The sequence below is a fragment of the Physcomitrium patens genome, chromosome 23 (assembly GCF_059467195.1).
Source record: "Physcomitrium patens ecotype Gransden chromosome 23, ASM5946719v1, whole genome shotgun sequence".
In the NCBI taxonomy this organism is placed as follows: Eukaryota; Viridiplantae; Streptophyta; class Bryopsida; order Funariales; family Funariaceae; genus Physcomitrium; species Physcomitrium patens.
Window position 1 is genome coordinate 4,725,869 of NC_143432.1, and position 20,165 is coordinate 4,746,033.

The 20,165-nt window shown below is 34.7% G+C and overlaps 3 protein-coding genes, 1 long non-coding RNA gene and 1 pseudogene across 11 annotated transcripts; 3 read left to right on the forward strand and 2 right to left on the reverse strand.

Annotated features, from left to right (window-relative positions):
• The first annotated feature begins 2,714 nt into the window (after nucleotides 1-2,714).
• LOC112276125 (uncharacterized) lies at nucleotides 2,715-5,594 on the forward strand. Of its 5 annotated transcripts, none has more exons than XM_090246463.1 (6): nucleotides 2,715-3,262; nucleotides 3,353-3,471; nucleotides 3,747-3,950; nucleotides 4,249-4,331; nucleotides 4,445-4,563; nucleotides 4,787-5,594. In XM_090246463.1, exons 2-6 carry the CDS (start codon nucleotides 3,364-3,366, stop codon nucleotides 5,185-5,187), a joined length of 915 nt encoding a protein of 304 aa, XP_090102589.1. In that variant the 5' UTR covers nucleotides 2,715-3,262; nucleotides 3,353-3,363; the 3' UTR covers nucleotides 5,188-5,594. The 5 variants fall into 5 exon arrangements, with proteins under 5 accessions (XP_090102589.1, XP_073386772.1, XP_024362936.1 ...); XM_073530671.2 differs by having other exon boundaries at nucleotides 2,726-3,262; nucleotides 3,757-3,950; XM_024507168.3 differs by having other exon boundaries at nucleotides 2,728-3,262; nucleotides 3,730-3,950.
• LOC112276123 (putative apyrase 2) lies at nucleotides 5,415-8,731 on the reverse strand. 4 transcript variants are annotated; one of them, XM_024507165.3, is made up of 3 exons: nucleotides 8,575-8,726; nucleotides 8,247-8,338; nucleotides 5,415-7,346 (listed from the first exon to the last, which is right to left on the reverse strand). In XM_024507165.3, the coding sequence occupies exon 3, from the start codon at nucleotides 7,178-7,180 to the stop codon at nucleotides 5,765-5,767; it is 1,416 nt and encodes a 471-aa protein (XP_024362933.1). In that variant the 5' UTR covers nucleotides 7,181-7,346; nucleotides 8,247-8,338; nucleotides 8,575-8,726; the 3' UTR covers nucleotides 5,415-5,764. The 4 variants fall into 4 exon arrangements, with proteins under 4 accessions (XP_024362933.1, XP_024362931.1, XP_024362930.1 ...); XM_024507163.3 differs by having other exon boundaries at nucleotides 8,239-8,338; XM_024507162.2 differs by lacking the exon at nucleotides 8,247-8,338 and having other exon boundaries at nucleotides 8,575-8,731.
• A 171-nt stretch (nucleotides 8,732-8,902) lies between these two features.
• Nucleotides 8,903-10,438, forward strand: LOC112275714 (uncharacterized). The gene is made up of 2 exons (XR_002967826.3): nucleotides 8,903-9,190; nucleotides 9,610-10,438. It is a non-coding gene; the product is annotated as an uncharacterized LOC112275714 (long non-coding RNA).
• Nucleotides 10,439-10,747: 309 nt separating this feature from the next.
• On the reverse strand, nucleotides 10,748-12,005 carry LOC112276200 (GDP-mannose 3,5-epimerase 2 pseudogene; annotated as a pseudogene).
• Nucleotides 12,006-16,666: 4,661 nt separating this feature from the next.
• LOC112276148 (nascent polypeptide-associated complex subunit alpha-like protein 1) lies at nucleotides 16,667-18,663 on the forward strand. The gene is made up of 4 exons (XM_024507213.3): nucleotides 16,667-16,839; nucleotides 17,440-17,542; nucleotides 17,678-17,811; nucleotides 18,107-18,663. Exons 1-4 carry the CDS (start codon nucleotides 16,783-16,785, stop codon nucleotides 18,443-18,445), a joined length of 633 nt encoding a protein of 210 aa, XP_024362981.1. The 5' UTR covers nucleotides 16,667-16,782; the 3' UTR covers nucleotides 18,446-18,663.
• The last annotated feature ends 1,502 nt before the right edge of the window (nucleotides 18,664-20,165 follow it).

Consider the following 20,165-nt stretch of genomic DNA (forward strand, 5'->3'; position numbering starts at 1 on the left):
TTTAGGATTTTTTTAGGATTTCTTTTAGGTTTTTTTAGGATTTTTTTATATTTTTTTATAATTTATTTTAAATATAAATATAAATATAAAATAAAATAAAATAATAATAATTTGACTTAATTGATGCTTGATTACATTTATTAAGCTTCTGTAGAAATTTCTATATAATTTTATTTGAGTGATTAGGACTTGTTTTTGCAAATTCTTTTTATCTTCTTTAGCCAAGTACCGAGTGTATTCTCAAGGAAGATTTCATGTAATACGACAATAAATTCTATAAATAAATAGGATTCTTTTAAGCTTATAATGGTCACTTTTTCTTAATATTATTTTTTTTTATTTTGGTATTTTATCCATTTTTTTCGTTTATAAATACAATCATTAATTTAGTGATTACCTCCAAATTCAAAACATGCACTTATTTGTATTGATTGTGTATTTAATCAATCATTTTATTTTAGCTAAAATAAGTCATATTTAATTTTTTCTACTACTTTTATAGTTTTTATAGTTTTTTTGCCTCAAATATATGTTAGGTGGTTGTGCAGATTATATGGATTCCACCAACATTCTCTTGAGTATATTTTGTGACAATATTTTCAAGTCAATATAGTATCACTATTGAAAAGTTTGTTATTGGTCATATTTTAAATGTAGAGATCTTTATTACTTATATATATCTTAGTTAGTTTCTATTCTTCCCTTTGCGCTTGTTTTTACTAAGTTATTACTCAATTTCTATATTCACACCTAATTTGATCTCTTTTACTTTAAACTTATATAACTCAATGTAAAATTAATAGAATTATTTGAAACTTATTGTAATAGATTAAATATTACATCTATTCTTTATATTCTAATTTTTAAATTGATTGATATTTTGAATCATTTATACCAAGAAAATCTCCCTAAGCTAACTTTCTAATTAATACTTTTCTTCACAATCTTATATCCGGTTATTATTTTGTACATATTTCTTAAATCAAATCTCAAGATACTTTAAAACTTTTTGATTGTAATTTTGTCTTAACTAAAAAACTATACTCTAAGTCTCATAATCCTAGTTCTCATAGACACCAAGTTTAATCCCTTAAAGTTGATGCCTTTGACTTACAAACTTATTGGATCCTATTTAATTTAGCCCTTTGTTTCTCCTTAACTTGATTATTTTTTATCTTCAAACTTTGCACACATGTGAATAAACTTGCCTTAAATACTATCCCAAAAGCTTACTCTAATCAAAGACTCTAATCAATCATGATAGATTCAAAACTAAGATAAAAATATAAAAATATAAAAATATGCCTTTTTTATTGACCAAAACAAAAGAGACAATAACAATGCCTTTTGTGCCTCTTCTTCCTCCCTCAAGTTACGTTAAGACTTCTAAATATCACCAAGATATTTCTAAGATGAGAATCCACCACATACAATCTACTCTATTCTTATCCTAATCCTTACTACTAATCTTCCTAGTTATTGATTTAATAGCCAATTTTCTACTAACAAACAAATAAGTACATGAATTAAAATAAGTACATGACTTAAAACAATACCATACTAATTCTAATATAATTTTATACTTTAAATAGATATAATACACATGAATGCTTATCATTTAACTATTAAACATCTCACATCGCAACGTTGCCATGATTCCTTGGTTTTGATTTTTGGTTGCAAGTTAATATGTCTCCAATCTCAAGAGCAACTTCTATTGTTCCTTCTATATTCTTTGGTTGCATATATATCATGTCTTGCCGGATATTGAATAGTAGCCCTTATTTAAACCATGGCATTTTAATGAAATCCGCAAGAATATTATTAAGATTTTCTATTAGATTTATAAACTAATCAAGATAATGTTCTATGAATTTGTAGTTGATTTTTTTGATTTTGGATAATCCAAGCCCAACATTGTTGTTAATTTTCACATGCCAAATAAAAGCCTGTCTATCTTTTTATCTAAAGATTAATTAAATTTCTAAAATATAATTTAAATTATAAATATACAAAATAAATATCTTTTAAACTTTTAAATTATATATTTATTTATGAAAATTTAAGATTAATGGTCTTTAAATCATTTTTATATAATTTTATGTAATATTTTAGTTTTTGTGGCTTTTTTTTAGTTATAATTGCTTGTAATTTATTAAGATTTTATTATAAATATTTAAGATATGTCATTTTGTAGTTTTTAGTAGAAATTTTAAGCATTGAGATTCATGTATCTATAAAAAATTTGATATTATTTGGAACAATGCAACACTTATTGTATTTCTTAATGTTAATTTTTATACAATAACTTTTTATATTATCTTTTAAATTTGCAAGTAAATACTATCTGATTTTGTCAGCAATTACTACAAAATGATGATGATCTTTATGTCAAAATTTAAAATATCTATTATGAATATATCTTTATTGGATAATTTATAAAATAAAATAAAAATAAAAATAAAAAAATCAATCAATTATATAGATGTGGCCAATACAAGATTTATAAAACAAATTGCTTGTACAATCAAAAGTATCTATTTAACATGTAAAACAATACTTTTTAAATCAATGGCATATTGTATAAAAACTAAAGATAAATAAAAATTTATTTAAATTTTTAATTTTAAAATCACTTCTCTTTTTATTCTTAAAAAATAATACATAAATATGAGTGATGTTGGTGTCAATTATTATTCCACCCATTGCTTTATCTTCTTCTTTTTATTTCTTTATATCATTATTATAACTATTTTTTTTCCTCTCTTGTTAGTCTTGTCCTTCTCTTTGTTTTATAGTTGTTTTCTCAATCATACCACTTTTTATTCAATCATCTTTTGTGGTTATGCTCCTTTGGGACTTTCCATTCAAAAAGCATAAAAAACAATGACATTCAAAAGAAATTAATCTTAGTTAAAATCTCAAAACCAAAATTCAAACAGCCAATCTATTTAATGCTATTGTACAATCATTGTATATAAACTACCATAGTTTGGTAGTTTAGTTTAAATCATTCAAAACCAATATTATATAATGTTATTATGTTGCCATAAGAACCAATAAAGACTATTACCATCACTATTTCACAGTATCCACAATAAGAGCTCCGGTTTAGAAACCTCTAAGCATGCACAATCCTGCACATGTTTCATCGGGGAATTCCATTGAATAAAACTTCAAACTTCAAAGCCCTGATTGCAGGTTTCTGATTCCAAAGTGCAATGCTCGCAATTGTGCCGCATTTCTGATCAACCCACACAAGGTTTGACGCTGCAACTATTTTTTTTATTTTTTGTTTTCATTTTTTTTCAGAATTGTCCAAGTTTGTGCTCGTATTGCAATCCTTTTGCAGGGTAAAGGCAGATGAGTTGCTCGAGGATTGGCATGCTGAAGTGCAACGACATGATTTCGGTATCTGGACATGGTTCGTGCGTGGATGCGCAAACCAAACATGGGGCCCACTCTAAACTTGTAAGAAGAGGCTACGCATGAATTTCTGGGAGTTGAGAAAGCATGAATTGGTGAAAGCTTGTGTCAATAATCTTCCGTCAGTTTGGTAACTTTGTTGTTCACAACTTTAGGTTAAATTCTTAATGTTTGTAAGTTTCTAAGTGGGTTTCGGAACAGCTTTCTGTGGTGGTTTACAAAAATCCTGATCTTAAAATTACTTGTGGAGATCTGCAATGTTGTTATGCGTAAATGTCATGACGATTTTCCCAAAATATTCAGAACTCGGTTCATGGAAGAATAATTTAGGTCAAAAAGCCTCAGTGCGAAGAGCTGAGAAGGGATGGTGGGGCCAGACAGAGATGTACAATAAGATGGTTGTAAGTGAAGGCATTGAGGCAGTTGAAGTTCTGCGAAAGAAGTGCGAGAGATGGCAGCCGACCAGCATTATGAATTGCACCATGGTGCCACCACAACTAATGTCTTCCGTCTTGGCCGAAAGGGTGAAAAGCCTCAAAGCCTGACTATTCGTCTTTACAATTTCCCATCGTTGCTCGAGGGCATGATCTTTGAAACTACATCTAGGTTATGAATCCTGGACATCAGATACAAACTCATGCAAGAGTTCAGTTCTTGATCGGCACAAGAGATGAATCAGGGAGACAAGGATAAGGGTAATTTGAGTTCAGGATTCGTGAGGCCAAAAGAGATTAATTCCCTCTCGAGGTTTATGTCTAGGATTTCCAAGCATGCACTTTAGGTTTATCCCTCGAACTACTTACAAATGCCTGGTACAATCAGGTAAACACTATCGTAAGCAGCATGACGAAAGAGATGGGAGTCATGGACTCCAGATTCAGCAATGAGCTACAAGGCATAAAGAGGTACCACGATCTGTGTTTTATTACAAGCTACATGTAGGAGGAGAGTTACCTTGTAAACGCATGCGGCCCCTTCTTCCCCACCTCATGCTATAGTTTGGATGAATTGAGTGCAGTGCTCATGATGACGCTGCAAGCACCAAGAGAGACATTGTTCCAGTTGATGCATTTCCTATTGACACAAAAACAGCTGCAAAACTAAATGCGGCCACAGAAAAAATGGATAACATCAAGGGTATAATTTTCTTCACTAACCCGAACTTTCTCAAAGCCATCAGCCCGTCTTTTGTTGAGGCAAGAACGTTGCACACCTGGTAATACAGAAAACTTCCACAGTCGTATCTATGTTTTACAATTATGATTTTTAGTGCCATAATCATATTAAGCTTCTGACGTTATACAGAATGATATTTTGTATCCAAAATCAGTGACAATCTTTTCGCATTCCGTGTCATCAGAGATTAAATCTACTATTAGCTATCCCCCAAAGGCTGGATCTACAATTGAGGGTACCATTACAAACCTAGCCCCTCGAGACAAGACCCCAATTAGGCCAGCTTCTCGTAACAAGTCTAATGCTAAACCAGCTGCTCCAGCCAAGACCTCCATGAGGTCAGCTTCCCAAGACAAGAACCTTGCCAAACCAGCTACTCGAAGTAAGATCGCCAAATCAGTTCCTCAGGACAAAACCATTAAAGGACCAGCTTCTCATGGCAAGACCACCACTAAACCACTCATTCAAGACGTCAAAACCACCACCGGATTAGCATATCGCGACAAACTCAAGGTACAGCCTAAACCAAATCCAGTGCAACGGTCTGTGAACCTGGGTAAGCAGACAAAGCAGACCTCCAAATGACAATTGAACTGGTTCTTTCTGGAGATTTAGAAGCAATTTACCAGGTTTAACAGGATTTTTCCGGCGGCATCTACAAATTGTTGACTTGATCGACTGTCTGATACTACTTAGCGAATCACATGAAGAGCACATAAATTGTCACTCTTCATCTTGATATCAGCGGCAAATGCTCGTGGACGGTTTAAAGCAAGGAACTTGGCATCCAATATGTTAAGAACTCGAGTAAATTGAGTAGGAAAGAATTTTTTTATTTTTAAAATAATGTCAGGACAAAAGAAAAACTGGTGATACGGAAGATTTCAAGGTTACGCGGACTAAGAATACAATTAGAGCGCAAGCTTTGCTGAATCAGCAGCCAAAATGCAACGCTTCCTAAAGTACACCCCTGCAAAGTGTCATTCAAAATCTCTGCATCTTCTGCAGGAAACTACAACCTCGTAATGAGCTCGATTTAAAGATGCTTCTTGCCTAAAATAATCTAAGAGCTAGAAGTACGACCTTTGTAGGGTAAAATAGGAAGGTCGTTTAAAGCGAGTAAATTTCAGAAAACACTGCACATGTCAAGCGACTGATGAAACTAAACTTTATTGAGAGATACTAGTTCAATTGCACTACCTAGAGGCCAAGCAGTTTCTACGTAGGATCCACTATATTTCACCTTTTTAACCAGCGTGATCTTCGTATCTGGTTTCACCTGAAATCCAGTCACGATGAGGGTGTACTGATAAGTCAAATCCATGCATAAGAATTTTCTAGTATCCTCTTGCACCTTGGGATACGATTGAGCAAGCTCGTCAAGGCTAAGCCTGCAAATCTTCTTGGCAGCTGCTTCGAAGTCTGCGGGCGTGATCACTGCCTCTGCGGCATCAGGATCCGTTACAATCCCTGACTCAAGAGCCCGATCAAAAAAGAAAGAAGCTACAAATAGCGACTTCATCCCAACACCACCACCTCCACCCCAAACTCCTGCAAATGTGCACTGGAGACTTTCACAGGTTTGATCTGCTTTAAGAGCCTTTATGACAAGCTTCTTACATTTCTCATACTCTCCGCCATCCACGCTGGCACTTGCTCTGTATTCTTGACTACCATATGTGTATGTTCCTTGAAAACCCTTAGGAAGACAAGAGCAGGATTCAGTGTCATCCAGAAGCTTCAGAATTTCCGCCCTAGAAGCCAACAATCCATAGTTAAGATAGCTGTGCACATATAGATTGTACGAAGCTCCCATAAGACTCATTTTCCTCACGTACGATTGCTGACCATCACGGGCTTTGGGAGCTTTCGCAAAATCTTCATCAGAAATTGCATACCCCATTTGCACAGAACCTCCACCAAGATCCACAATGCCAACTGTTTCATCAAAGGATTTCCCGAGGCGCTTCAGAAGATAATTGACTGTAACCCACTGATAGGAGCCTTCTTGCGTTCCGTCTATGATACTCACCCATTCGGGCTTGAATTTAAATGAACTTTCTCTCAATAATACATCGACCTCTTTCAACAGATTGCTGGATTGGTCTCCAGGAAGTAGTCTAAGACCCGCGGTTGCACCAAGAAGTACAGGCGTAGTGCTTCGCTGTTCAGTAGGGACAACTTCCAAAGCCTTGTCTAGCAAAGGCTGTAAAGACGCTGCTCCCTTCTTAGGATTAAGTGCATAAGAACTCAATCCAGGTTTAAGTTGATCGAACACTTCAAACCCATCGCCAACTTTGACAAGCTGTAAATCCTTGTCAAATGAAAATACATGCACTCTGCTGCCAGAGCTTCCTGCATCGAATACGACTGCATAACGCTTCTGTTCGGAAAGTCTCACATTGTTGCTGGGAAGCTCGAAACTAGAATCGAACGCGGCAATGCTATGGGGATCGACAATGCGGGGCATTAACACCAAGACTACAGATATGAGAGCGAGAGGCACACAAACAACAAAAATCACTCCCCTGTACCGGTGGCATTTTTCGGAAAACGTCTCCCTACGGAGTCTCCTCATTTTCTCTTCAATAAATTCTCCTGTCTCAGCAGCTCCCACTTCTTGTGCGTGTAGCTCCAGACTTGAACTCGAACAGCACCTGACGTTGCCTTTCTCCAAATCCAGATCGTCAGGAAACGCACTCTAAAGAACTGATTCCTCCAGTTCTTATTGAATGGTCATTTTTCTGTTAGCATAAGAAAAAGAAATTAGGCGTGTACATATGCACTCTTGCATCATACTTGAACTCAAAGTGGGGGGTGATTGCTTTCATAAGTATTAACTTGACCATAGCCAGCTCTTTAATCACTAGATAGATTATTGACTTTGAACTTTTAGATAGAGGATTCTATCGAGCAACAACAAACGATGCTTGGCAAAATACAACACCAATTCCCGTTCATACAAACAGGAAATTCAAAGGCCTTGGAGTGGCGTCAAAGAGGAATCATCACACAATTTAAATGCTACTGAGCTCTACAACACAGGCACCTTGCATTGAGCACAGCTGACTAGGTCAAACAGTTACTCGCGCATATTTTTCACTAACTAGAGCACTTATGTAAATTAAAATAATAACTGCATCAACTCAACCACTTTCTAAGAACGAAAAGGAAAAGAAGGAAAAGAAGGGGGAAAAAATTAAAGAAAAATAGAAACCCTCCCTATGATAAGTCCACGCATTGTACACAGCTACTGCATCGGCACAACAATCAAGACAAAATTAAAGCTAACAATACCGCCAATCTTCCTACCTACTTCTTATTTCGGTTCCCGAAGATTTGCTCTATTAGCTAATGTAAAAGCATTAGAATGGGCAAGGCATGACTGTTGACACGGGATCGAACCTTGACACTGCCCATCGCATCAATTCGATCATAAAAAGAAAAACACTCGTCAAATTAAATAAATAAATAAATAACGCTTTGTCCGTGGTGCTAAGTTCTGTAAGCAAAGTGTCGGGAAATCCCCATCAACAGCGCGGCCACACCCAAAACACCTCAAAAACTTCAAATGAGGAGAGAAATCAGCATTGCAAACTAGAAAAAGGTTTGCAAAGAGTTGGATCGTGATCTTACTAACGCACACTCAAAACTAACTCGTGAAACTAGGCACCACAATCCACAGAACGCCCTCCTTCATCGAAACCGACGGCACGCGAATCGAGACAAGATTGGTCTGAAGAAAAACCTCGGTGTCAACAAACCACCGAAAAAGCAGCAACTCATTCACACTAAATGTCTCCTTCACAACTCAAATAAAGACCCGATCTGAACACCGCTCCATCAGCCACGTCAAAAAAACGCCCTCATCTGCCCTCGAAGACCCGCTAACACCAGAAAAAAAATTACTCTGAAAACTATACTTGCCCGAGAAGAAACACGAATCCAGCTCGTCGGCGTCGAAAAGCTCACCAAAAATCCAGTCGGAAGGCCTTTCTGTCGACTGCCTCCACTCCACAGCGCAGCCCGCGCACCGAAATCGCTTCAAATTTCACCGAATTTTGCTGCTCCGAGCGCCCTCCAACGATTGACAAGCCCCGTAAATCCGCGTCGCTGTCCGTCTTCACTGATTTTCGCTTTAGACCTCCTTACATCGCTTGGACGGCCCGATGCAATTCGTTTCAATCCAACGGCGAGTGGTTTTCGGCAGAGAGAACGTGGGCACGGAGAACATATTCACCGGTAATAATACATCATATACGGGTGTCAACATAATGAAGGTATTGGAGGGTATCAGCATACTCGTGAACATGGTAGGGAACAAGTTTAGTGTTAAGATAACGTGAGAACGGGAAGGGAACTTGGAATTTGCGACTGTCGGTAGCTGCAGTAATTGTTTGCTTTAGGGTTTTGTAGTGTTGTGTGTGGTTCGTGGAAGCCCGGAGTATTTTCGATGTGGCGGTGTGAGTAATTCGTGGGAGATGGAACTACTCTGCAATTTGGAGTGTGCACAGTGCCATTGTGGGTGGTTTTTAGAGCTACGTTTGAGATCGTAACCAGTGACAGTGATGTGCAGCACTAGCTGAAGGTGCAGAAATTGTGCGCGATTTCGTTTCAACCTGATGAGGATGATGATTTACCGTTCATAGGATATATTGCATTGTTGGAATGCGTTACAAAGATTGTTCGGGTTAGGTGTGATTAATATTCAGTAGAGTGGCCATCGAGAACATTGTTACTCATCTCCGTGTTATTACAATTTCTTTCGTAGAGATCTGAAATTCCAGACTTGTCTGCTATGATTTCAACCGTCTAGGTGTCTGCGCTATGCCCTCAGATATTCTGAAGATGAGTACTCTTTTGTAATTTCATGATTATTCTCTAATTATGTCAAGTACGAGGAAAGGTCAAAGGGTTATTGGATAAAGGCCTCCCGATTATTCGTCCGTGTCTGTTCACGGTCTTAAAATTTTCACAGATTTGAAGTACATATTGTGGAAGAGACAGGTTTTGGGAAGAGACGGATTTTGGAAGAGATGAGGAGATACCGCAAGAGCTCTTGGCCGCCAAAAGACCTGCAGTTACGTGTTGTCAAAGTGCAACAGTTACCTACTTCGATCCTTTGTACCGACATACCATGCTGTTGATCCCATTGATTGTTTCTTCTAAGACGTCTTTTCCATACAGATGAGCTGACGATTGTGTAAGCATCAGATGGCGCAGCAATGAAGGCATTGCTAGGAAATGAAGATGAATTTGCAATGGTTGTTGAGGGTCTATTTGAGAAGTTGGGTCACTGATGAGAATGGCAAGTCTAACAGTAACGAGCTCTGACCAGCCATTTTGCAGCTGGAGGTTGAACAGGGCGTCTCTTGTCGCCTGTGTTTTGACTCTGCTTGATCCACGACTATTCTACATGAACTGATTAGATGGGTTGACGAGCTCCCCTGTTGCAAGATGTGCTTCAAGACATGGGTGAGTCCCTTTACGAGAAACCTATGACCGCTGTACTGAATGTGAAAATTCCAAATGGATCGTAAGTGTGAAGGGATTTCCTGTTTGTCACCTTTTGCTTACCATTTACAGGTCTTTTCGTGTTACTTAAGGCGTCCTTGGTTCTTCACCTTCTTGTTTATAGCTATTTATCCTTCATTTCCAACCTGTTATTCTAAGTCTTAATATTAACAAATTTTATGCTTAGTTCTTATTTCTACTTCCACAAATATTACAATTCAATCTGAGTTATTCCAGGATTTGTTTTGTACTTTTAAGGACCAATATCTATGCGAAGCAATTGTGCAACAATAAATTTGTACCTATTCAATTTGTGAAGAAATGTGGGATGTTTTACAAGTACAATCATTAGAAGCAACTTCTTTTACTTATAATAGGTTTTAAATGACCCAATCTCATTTTGTTGTTGGTTTTTTTTCTATGTTCTATGTATTTAAATTTTTTAAATATATTTATAATTACTTAGCTTGTAAATTTGAAAATAAGTGTATAGCAAAGACAAGTCTAATACATAGAAATTGTTTCATAAGAAATATTCTACACATTATAGATTCTACTTGTTGATATTGTGATGTCTAGTTATAAGATCTTCTAGTAGGAGAAAAGCAAAGATAGTATAGTATTGATGCAATATTGTTTTTTTATTGAATAAACAATTGAAACATATGCAAACTTAAACTAAGGGATTTATATATGAAGCACATAAACCACGCTAAGACCATTATAATAAATGTTCAATTAAACAAAGAGCTTGTATTCTACTATTAGGATTCTCACAAAAAGAAATAAAAAAAATAAAAAAAATAGAGATTTCTATCAAGTAAATAAATGGAAAATTTCATTTGTATCCCTGAAATATGTGGTAATATCAATAATACGCTGTATTCTTGATAATTACACATGTACTCGAGTTTTCTCATAATTTCAATTATACCCCTAGACTTGATAGAGTATGAGATTAACCCTGTTTGAGCTAATTTTGGGGCCCAAACCGCATGCCGCGCACATTTAGGTGGCCCCCACGAACCAGATCCCGTCGCTGCCGCCGCCACTAAGACAGAAAGCCTCTTCATTTTGTGGAGTCTCACCGTCGGCCTCAACTGACTGACACATCTAATTCACACGGAGAAAAAAACCCAACAATTACAATTACATCACTTTGAACCAACCTGTGGAATTGGTCTGAATTGGTTTACTCCTTGCCATCAGCGGCTCTCAAAGAGTCTGGCTGCACACGAGCCTGGGTGCCGACCAGCTTGGAGGATCCATACTTTCATGCAAGGTCTGCATTGGATTCATTCTCCTTCCCAATCTCCTCCTTGATCCACTTGTAGGTGATGGCAAGCTCATCTTTGAGTCGCATGGATAGAGCCAAGCCGAGCTTCTCCTTAATCAGAGTGTTAACCGAGTTTTCCCCCGCACTCCCTAGGGTCCAGAAAAGTGCTTGATCGGGAGCTGCTTGTTATCGAAGCTGAGCACAATCTCGGCCATCTCGTTCATCCTCATCATCTCATCACTACCGATATTTACAGGCTCTTGGAAGTTGGACTTCGTCAAGCGCATGACGCCCTCAACACACTTGTCGATGAAGGTGAAGGAGCGAGTTTGCTTGCCATCGCCCCACATCTCGAAATGCTCGGTGCCTGTCAAGGTCTTTCTGCTGAAAGCGGAGGGTGCCTTCTCACGCCTACCTATACAACCAAGATCAACAATGGGTACTTAGAATCCTTGAGACAGAATCAAGGCAAAACACAAGTATATCAACTCGTCTTTCCCGTTCCACACCAAAACCCACACTATGCAAGTCCTCCATCGACAAGGAATTGTTGCTCAAACTGCTTGCCGGACGCAGCAAGGTGTGAATACGGTGTCGGTAACGTGTGACCCATTTCGTTGTGCTCCTCCGAAACTTTGCCCTGGACCTAAAGCTAGGAGTTTGCGAGGACCATGTGAGCGATTTGTCGGGGGAGGGATCGACTCAAGCTAAAGAGATCTTATAGCATGTTCAGAGCCATGAAATGACTAGTGGCTAGACTCAGCAGTCAGCAGAAAGCGTTTGCCTCAGACTGAAGGTGTGAAGGAAAAAGCTTCATGATATTTTTGTTTAAGAACTAAACTACATACCATTACAAGCATAAGTATGTACAGATATTTTTATTTAAGATCTAAATTATGATTTCTATAGACCCAACCTTTAAAACCAAACACAATAAGATTTTGGTTTTATTTAATATAAAATTATCAATCATTCTATGCATTTAAATTCTTTTGAATGATTTTATTTTTATTTTTTTTCTATTATATACCATGATGATTGTTAACAATTGAAAGAGTAAGATCCAAATAGCCTTTGTTATTATAACTTGATCTTAAGGAATATACATTAATTAGTAGATAATTTGTTTTAAACTAAGGATGTAAAAAATAAATCTTTATTAATGTTCAAGTTCTCTATTTTTTTAATATATCAATTCTAATGATAAAATTTATTAAATATGCACCTTCCAATATTAAGAAGTATGAATTTTGATGGATGTAGTTCATGTATGCAATTGTATTGCCAAATAATACTTATATCATTGATGTATTGTTTTTCTAGTACTTAAAAAAAATTAATCAAAAATGAAAATATGTTTGTATATTTGGTACAAAAGATAACCTTGGTAATAATAATATTAATGATATTCAAACAAGGACAAAAAAAATTCAAAATTATTAGCCAATTAATATGTATTAGATGGTTTTCTATCTATTTAATGTTTTTTTTATAATAATTTCAACATACCAACACTATGGATCCTATCAAATTAAATAATGCGTCAATACAATCTAATAAGACAATCTATTAAAATCATATCTAGTTCTTGTACATTTTTTAAGAAAAAATAATTTTTCAAACTTGGTGTATAAATGATAAGTAAAAAAACATCATGTGTATTAAAGTAGATATTACAAAAACTATTAAAGCTTCTAATATTAACTTTTAACTTGCATTTAAGTAATATCTATAGAACATATAGAAAAAATACATGAATTGATTTATTGGTTGGTTGTTTGATATTGATTTTTACAAATATAACTATTATGAGATAGTTAAACAATATAAATCAATAATAAACAAGAAAGCTAAGACCTCCATTTTGAGGTTAGTAGTATATGCCCAAAAGACTTTTAAGATACAAATATATATATATATATATATATATATAGAGAGAGAGAGAGAGAGAGAGAGAGAGAGAGATAGATATATATATATATATATATATACATATCTTATGATCTTACATATGTTCAATTCAAAAAGAGGTTGCATCTCAAATATATTATGTATAACTTGTATATCTACCAAGCTATATATATATATATATATATATATATATACATATAATAAAATTTAAAAATAAAAATATCTAAAAAAAATTAAATTTCTTTAAATAATAAGATATAATCTTATTTAAAGAAATATATAGGACAAAATAAATAATCTTCTTGAGGATACTATACATTGATTATAAATAGATAAGATAAACTAGAAGTTTTTTTTATAATTTTTTGTCAAGTATTATGGCAATTAGTACTTCATAATATTTAAAAGATACCAGTAATTACATTTATCAAATTTTTATTATACTAATATAATGAGCTTAATGACACTAATTGTTTAAAAGATATTTTATTGGGATATGTTGCATTGTAAATGTATACCATACAACAATAGAATTATTGATAGAAAATAATGTTGTATATCATTATTAAAGAAAGATACATCTATGTTAGTCCTAAGATAATGATCTTTATATAAAACTATAATGTATACAAGACTTTCTTCAAATTTATGTGTATAAGTTTTATAAAGTTCTACAAGAATCACTGATTTTTTTAATATAGTAAAATAGATAATAGATAAATATGAAAACTAATATTTGATATTTAATACTTAATAACATGAATAAATTAGATATTATCTTCGAAATATAAGGTGCTTATAATATAATAAAATAAGAATCAATCCAAGTATTCATTCATATTATACACCAAATAATAATTGTGAGAGTTGCAAAATGAAGTAATGTATAATTTACCAAAACAATTGATGTACAAAAATAGTATAATAAAATTTTAATTTTAATTTATATACTATAGTTTTTGCTTCTTGGTTATTTTTTTAAATTCTATACTTTTGTTCTTTATATCCTCTTATTTAGACTTGTCATTGTTTAGACTCCTTTGAAGTGTTGTCCATTTTATTATGTTCCACCTTCAAAGACAATGTCTTGCAATACTCACTTCTCTAGTATAATGACATTATAAATGAAAATATCCATCTTTCACTTAAATACCAAATTGTCTTATAAATTTTTCACATATTAAAAATTGGTCAAAGATCTTTGTACTTATTGTAAAACTTCTACTACTTTTATTTCTTAAAATGGATATTAAGAAATAAGATAGTGGAAATAAATCTTAAAGAACAATTTTTAGAAGAACTAATGGTATTACTCCTTTTCATCCTATTTAGTCTTCTTGAACTCATTGAAATTGTTAATACAAAATCAATATTTGCTTCAATCTATGTATTTATTAGATCCATCACCAACTAATATATATATATATATATATATATATATATATACTTCTTTATTATTTCTTGTTGTTTTTATAGCTTAATTTAAAGACACTTTAATAATAAGTTGCATACAAAGTAACATCAGAAGTAGAACTTTGGATGAAATTATGTTATAACATGTTTTTTTATGAAATCAATGAACATTTTTTATATGTCATTTTATTTAACATATCCCAACTTCCAAATTTGAGGTTTAAAATAAAGTCTAACAGATTATATTTTTAGAACTTAATAATTAAAAAATAGATAAAAAGATAGACTTGAGGCAACCTAAATTGTGCAAGTCTAATGACAAGTTATATACTTGTGACCAAATCAAGAGTTATTTAAAGACCTTGCTTCAATACTACCTATGGTTCTTAAGACCAATTTTGTATCTAAGAAATGTCATGAGAGTATGTTAAGAAATTCACAAATTGAATATCTATTCCTAAACCTTCTTTTTTATTTGGAAAAACAATCATCTATGACATTGTTGATACTTTATATGACTAAAATTCATGCTTTTGATTTTAAGGCCTCCAAAAAGAACTATATGTCTACATTAGTTATGAATATCAAAATGTAGTAGTAATCTTAAGAATAATATATTATAAGAAATTATAAATAGACTTTTAACATAGTTTTTGATTGACTTACTTTTGACAAGGTGCAATATTGATTCTTGGTCTTACTTGGTCTTTATTAAAACCTTTATTATTATTATTTTTCGAATAAAGTACTTCATTTATACTTAATTTTAAAATATTGTTGAAATAATGGCACATTTATACTTGGTATTTTTTTTATAAGACATCTTTTAAACTATATAAATCTTAAACGAATCTATGATGAAAGTACACTTATTAAGATATTTTTCTTAAAAACTGGCTTCTTAAATGTGTTAATAATAACTTATTCAAAAACAATTGCTCTCATAGCAATCTTTTTGGTTAATTTTTGTGGTATCTCTAAGTAGACTTTTCTATAAGTTTTTTAGTTGAGTGTATAAAAGAAGTTCTTGATAGTAACATGTTTGGAACAAGTTCAATTACTAGTTTAAAAACAAATTATGAGATAAGACTATACAATTTGAAAGTATGATTTAGTGTCAACTATATTTGACTATTAATATTGTCCAACCAAAATTGGATGTTTGTAATATCTTCCATTATATTTTTCAAAATATTTTGAGATGTTATTGCCAAAATATTCTTTAGTCTATTAAAATAAAAATAAAAATATCTAATTCTTTGTTACTTAAAAAATATATTTTTTAATTAAGGTTGTATCTAATATTTATCAATTTCTTTAATTTTTTTCTATATTACATTTATTATCTTTCATATTGTAAAAATATGTTATTTCATATATTATTATTCCATAATGCTTCTTTTATTTCATTCTTATATCTTTCCTTTCCATATCATTCCACTACTAGAAGCAGAATATATAGATATATAGATATATAGATATATATATATATATATAACAATTTTTTTTCACATATTGAGAGCATCACTTCTATGAAGTTAGGATGAAAAGTCAATTCCAATGCCTTAAAAAAAAATTCACCGTCTCCTAAACCATCATTTCATCGACTAAATTCACCCAATTCAAAAAGAAAATAAACCCACTAAATTTAGCAACACATGGCCACACTTCAAAAATTTTCTCTCACATCCACGCAAGGAAACGAAGCCGAGGGTTCGACTCGGCGCGTTCACACTGAAGCCAGGCACAGAGCAGTGCTATACTAAATAAATGGCCTCTATTGGACGTCGATCGCCGTGTGAACAACTTGGGGATAGGACCGGGATCTGACAGTGGGTATCACGCGGGGTGGAGGATCTGACGGCGTACTAGGGCCTTGGGGCCGTGAAGAGCAGCCACCCTGAGGGGTTTTGTGCTTCTTCATTGTTCTAGCATTCCCTCTTTGTTGTTGCTGCTGCTGCTATTGCTGCTGTAGCCGCTGCTCCCAAGCCAGGCCAGTGCTTGACTCAGCCAGACTTCGTCACTAGGTCACTCTTCTTCGTCACTCATTTACTCACTCCTCCACCATGACGGCGCAGGCCGCAGAAGATTTGGCCACCGAGCTGGAGCAGCAGAAGATTCACGTGAGGACTCATTCCTCACTCGATAGAGCGTCGAACCGGGTCTTCTTGTTCACCTTTGTTTGCCGAATTAGCTGAGATTTTGAAGTTTGGCCTGAACCCTAGTTTTTTGGGTTGTCGTACCTGGACGTCTATTTTTAATTTTTAATTTTATTTATTTTCTTAATTTTTTTGTTTACACTTGAAGTTGGTGCTGTGTTGTTGAAGCTTGACATAGGTTTTTGAGTGTGTATGTTGTGTGCGGTAGTTTTTTTTGTTTGGGTTTCTTTGGGTTGGTGTGACTTGGTTTAGGCATGGTCTGTGCGCAGCGGAGTTGCTTGAGGATCCTGGGTTTTTCTTTTGCTTATTTTTATTTTTATTTTATTTTTTATGCGGGTGTATGATAGGGAATGAGACTGATGATGGGTCTATGTTTCCTTTACTGCTTCGTAGATGAGGGGTCACCAAGGAGGGATTACATGGGATAATTGTTCATGTCAGTCACTTTATGTGCTTAAATTTTGATAGTTGGTAGGTTAGATGTTCGCTTTTAGGTTTTGAGAAAATGTGGTTCCTGTTGACCACCTGTGATTGAATTCTGCCTGTGGAACTGTCCATGCACAGTCAGATGAGCCCACTATTGAGGACGCGAAGGACGATGATGATGACGACGACGACGACGAGGATGAGGATGATGTCCTTGATGGAGCTGACGGCCAAGGTGAAGGTCTGTTGTCAACGACCCTTGCCAACGTCTATTGACCCAAGCCTCTGTTCAGAATTAGTGAGTGATGCTTTCTAAAATTGTAAGCTAGAGGCATTACTCTGTTTGATCGAGTTTCTAAATTTTCTTTTCTTGCAGGTGAAGATGGTTCAGGTGCGGGTGGAAAGTCCAAGCAGAGCCGTGGTGAGAAGAAAAGCAGGAAGGCCATGCAAAAGCTTGGCATGAAGCCCGTGACCGATGTCACCCGAGTTACCATCAAGAAGAGCAAAAATGTATGCCTCGTCATAGCTTCTTTTAACACGCTATCTAATCTGAACATTTATATAACCGGGAATAAGAGTGTAATGTTATTTTCCATAGTTAATATGGCCAGTGTCTCCTAAGAAAGGGACTTCGTTTTAATTAGATATATTTCAAGTGTTTTAAAACAAATAGATGCCATTCCTGTAACGATGCTTTAACGCACTAAATATCTCCGAACTGTATTTTTCAGTGTGCTTATCTGTGTCTGGTCTCTGAAAAGCAATGTATTCTGTTGGCTTACGACCAATGTTGTAAAATTTGCAGATCCTCTTCGTGATCTCCGCTCCTGATGTGTTCAAGAGCCCTGCATCAGACACGTACATTATCTTTGGCGAAGCCAAGATTGAGGACTTGAGTTCTCAACTACAGAGTCAAGCTGCTGAGCAGTTCAAGGTACCAGAAGCTGCCAATGTGGAGGCTAAGGCTGCTCCCTCTGCTGCTGTTGAAGCTGAAGATGAGGGAGACGTTGATGAAACAGGCGTAGAGCCCAAGGATATTGAGTTGGTCATGACTCAAGCCGGAGTTTCACGTGCCAAAGCTGTTAAAGCCCTAAAGACAACTGGTGGGGATATTGTTAGTGCCATCATGGATCTCACAGGTTAGGGCAGTGAAACCAATCCTGAGCTTTGCAGTAAGAAACAGAGTGTGCACCGTTTTTTGCTCCCCCACGTGGTTCCGGAAGTTCCGTGCTGGGTGACATGTTGGTGTTCATAGTTGAAACTAAAATGATTTTTTCTTTTTTTAGTTTGAACATCTTACTGTGCCATTGTCATTTAATGACTCCTCTATTAACCGCTCGCGTATCCCGTATTTCCCGCTCACATGTCATCAAGAGTCCAACCAGCATGAATCTTGAAAGTTTTGCTCGGACCTAGCCATTTAATTCCAGTCAATTCAGAGTCGGTTCACGTGGTATCGAACATCATATTGCAGGACGCATTAGTGTGATGCTGGGATTATGTTCTACAGAACATGTATGTTTGACTAAAAATAATCAGATGAAATTAATTTAAGGCATCGTCGAATGTGAAACAAAATCCGCTTTCAGGAGAAACTGTTTCTTCTCTGGTGAGTGGCTAACCAAGGAAGGAGAGCTTGAGAACGATGTAAGCTATATCACTCTACAGCTCCAGTGGTGTGGTGTCGAATTACTCAATTTTCACTGTTCCATTTCAAATTGCTGAACTGAATATTTAGGATTATTGCTAATTAGGTGTTATGGAAATTCAAGTAGGTTTTGAATTGGAGGTAGTACAATTAGTGGAAGTTGCAAATCTTTCCAGAGAAAATACCCCTTCACTACTCATCATATAAGGATCAATTATTGAATCATCAAAATTTACTCAAAATGTATGGAATTGAAGACATTCCATTAATTGAACAGGAACTATTACTTCGAAAAAGGTGACTAGAAATGTAAGGAAAATTGAGTAGCCCATTTTAGAAAATGAAAGCTGTAGAATCTGTTTAGTATCTTTAGTTTTTTGAACATATTAAAGCAATCGAATAAGATTGTTAGTTTCTACTTAGGAAATTGTGAAAAAGTTTTATTCTTCTTCTACTCTTGTGGTAAATTGGTTTCATGCATATCTTTGAATATGTTTTGAGATGAAATCAGTCCTTGGTTAGTGTCTCTACAAAATAGAAGGTAGATGTTGGTGATGCATGTAAAATCCTGAGTAAACTAGATCTTCTCACTTGTTTTATAAAAACTTTAATCTGAAATCTTGTTTTAAAAAAATAATTTAAAAATTATGTTTTATGCTACTTCTTAGCAATCCACAAAAAACTCAGTACAATTTCATGGAAATTTTGTAGCAAGTTCAAGGATAGCCTCTTAAGTTTTTTGAATTATATTTTACAATGTTTTCAAAACATCTTGAGGGTGTTAAGGATATTTTCAATTTTGCTTCATACACCAACATAAGCAAATTTTTGACATTACACAAAAGATCTTGATTGGGAAAAAAATTAATGGATTTTTTATTTGTTTGTTTGGTCCTTCTATTGAAATTAGTTATTTAATTGAGATTGTTATTCAATTAATAAATTTTTTTAAAAAAACCTAAAAAAAAATCTACAAAATCAACAAGTTTATGTTGATATCAAAATAGATAATATATATATATATATATATATATATATATAAGGAGTTGTTAAAGCCACACTCTTTGTTGCCACCTCATGATTCATTCTATACATGTCCCTTGTCCCCAACCTCATTCCAAGCCTTTGTCCCTTGTTCCCAGCCCTTGTTCCTAGCCACCATTTCTACCCGCCTCCATCTCTTGTCTTGACCCTGCCATCTCCACCCTACCTATCT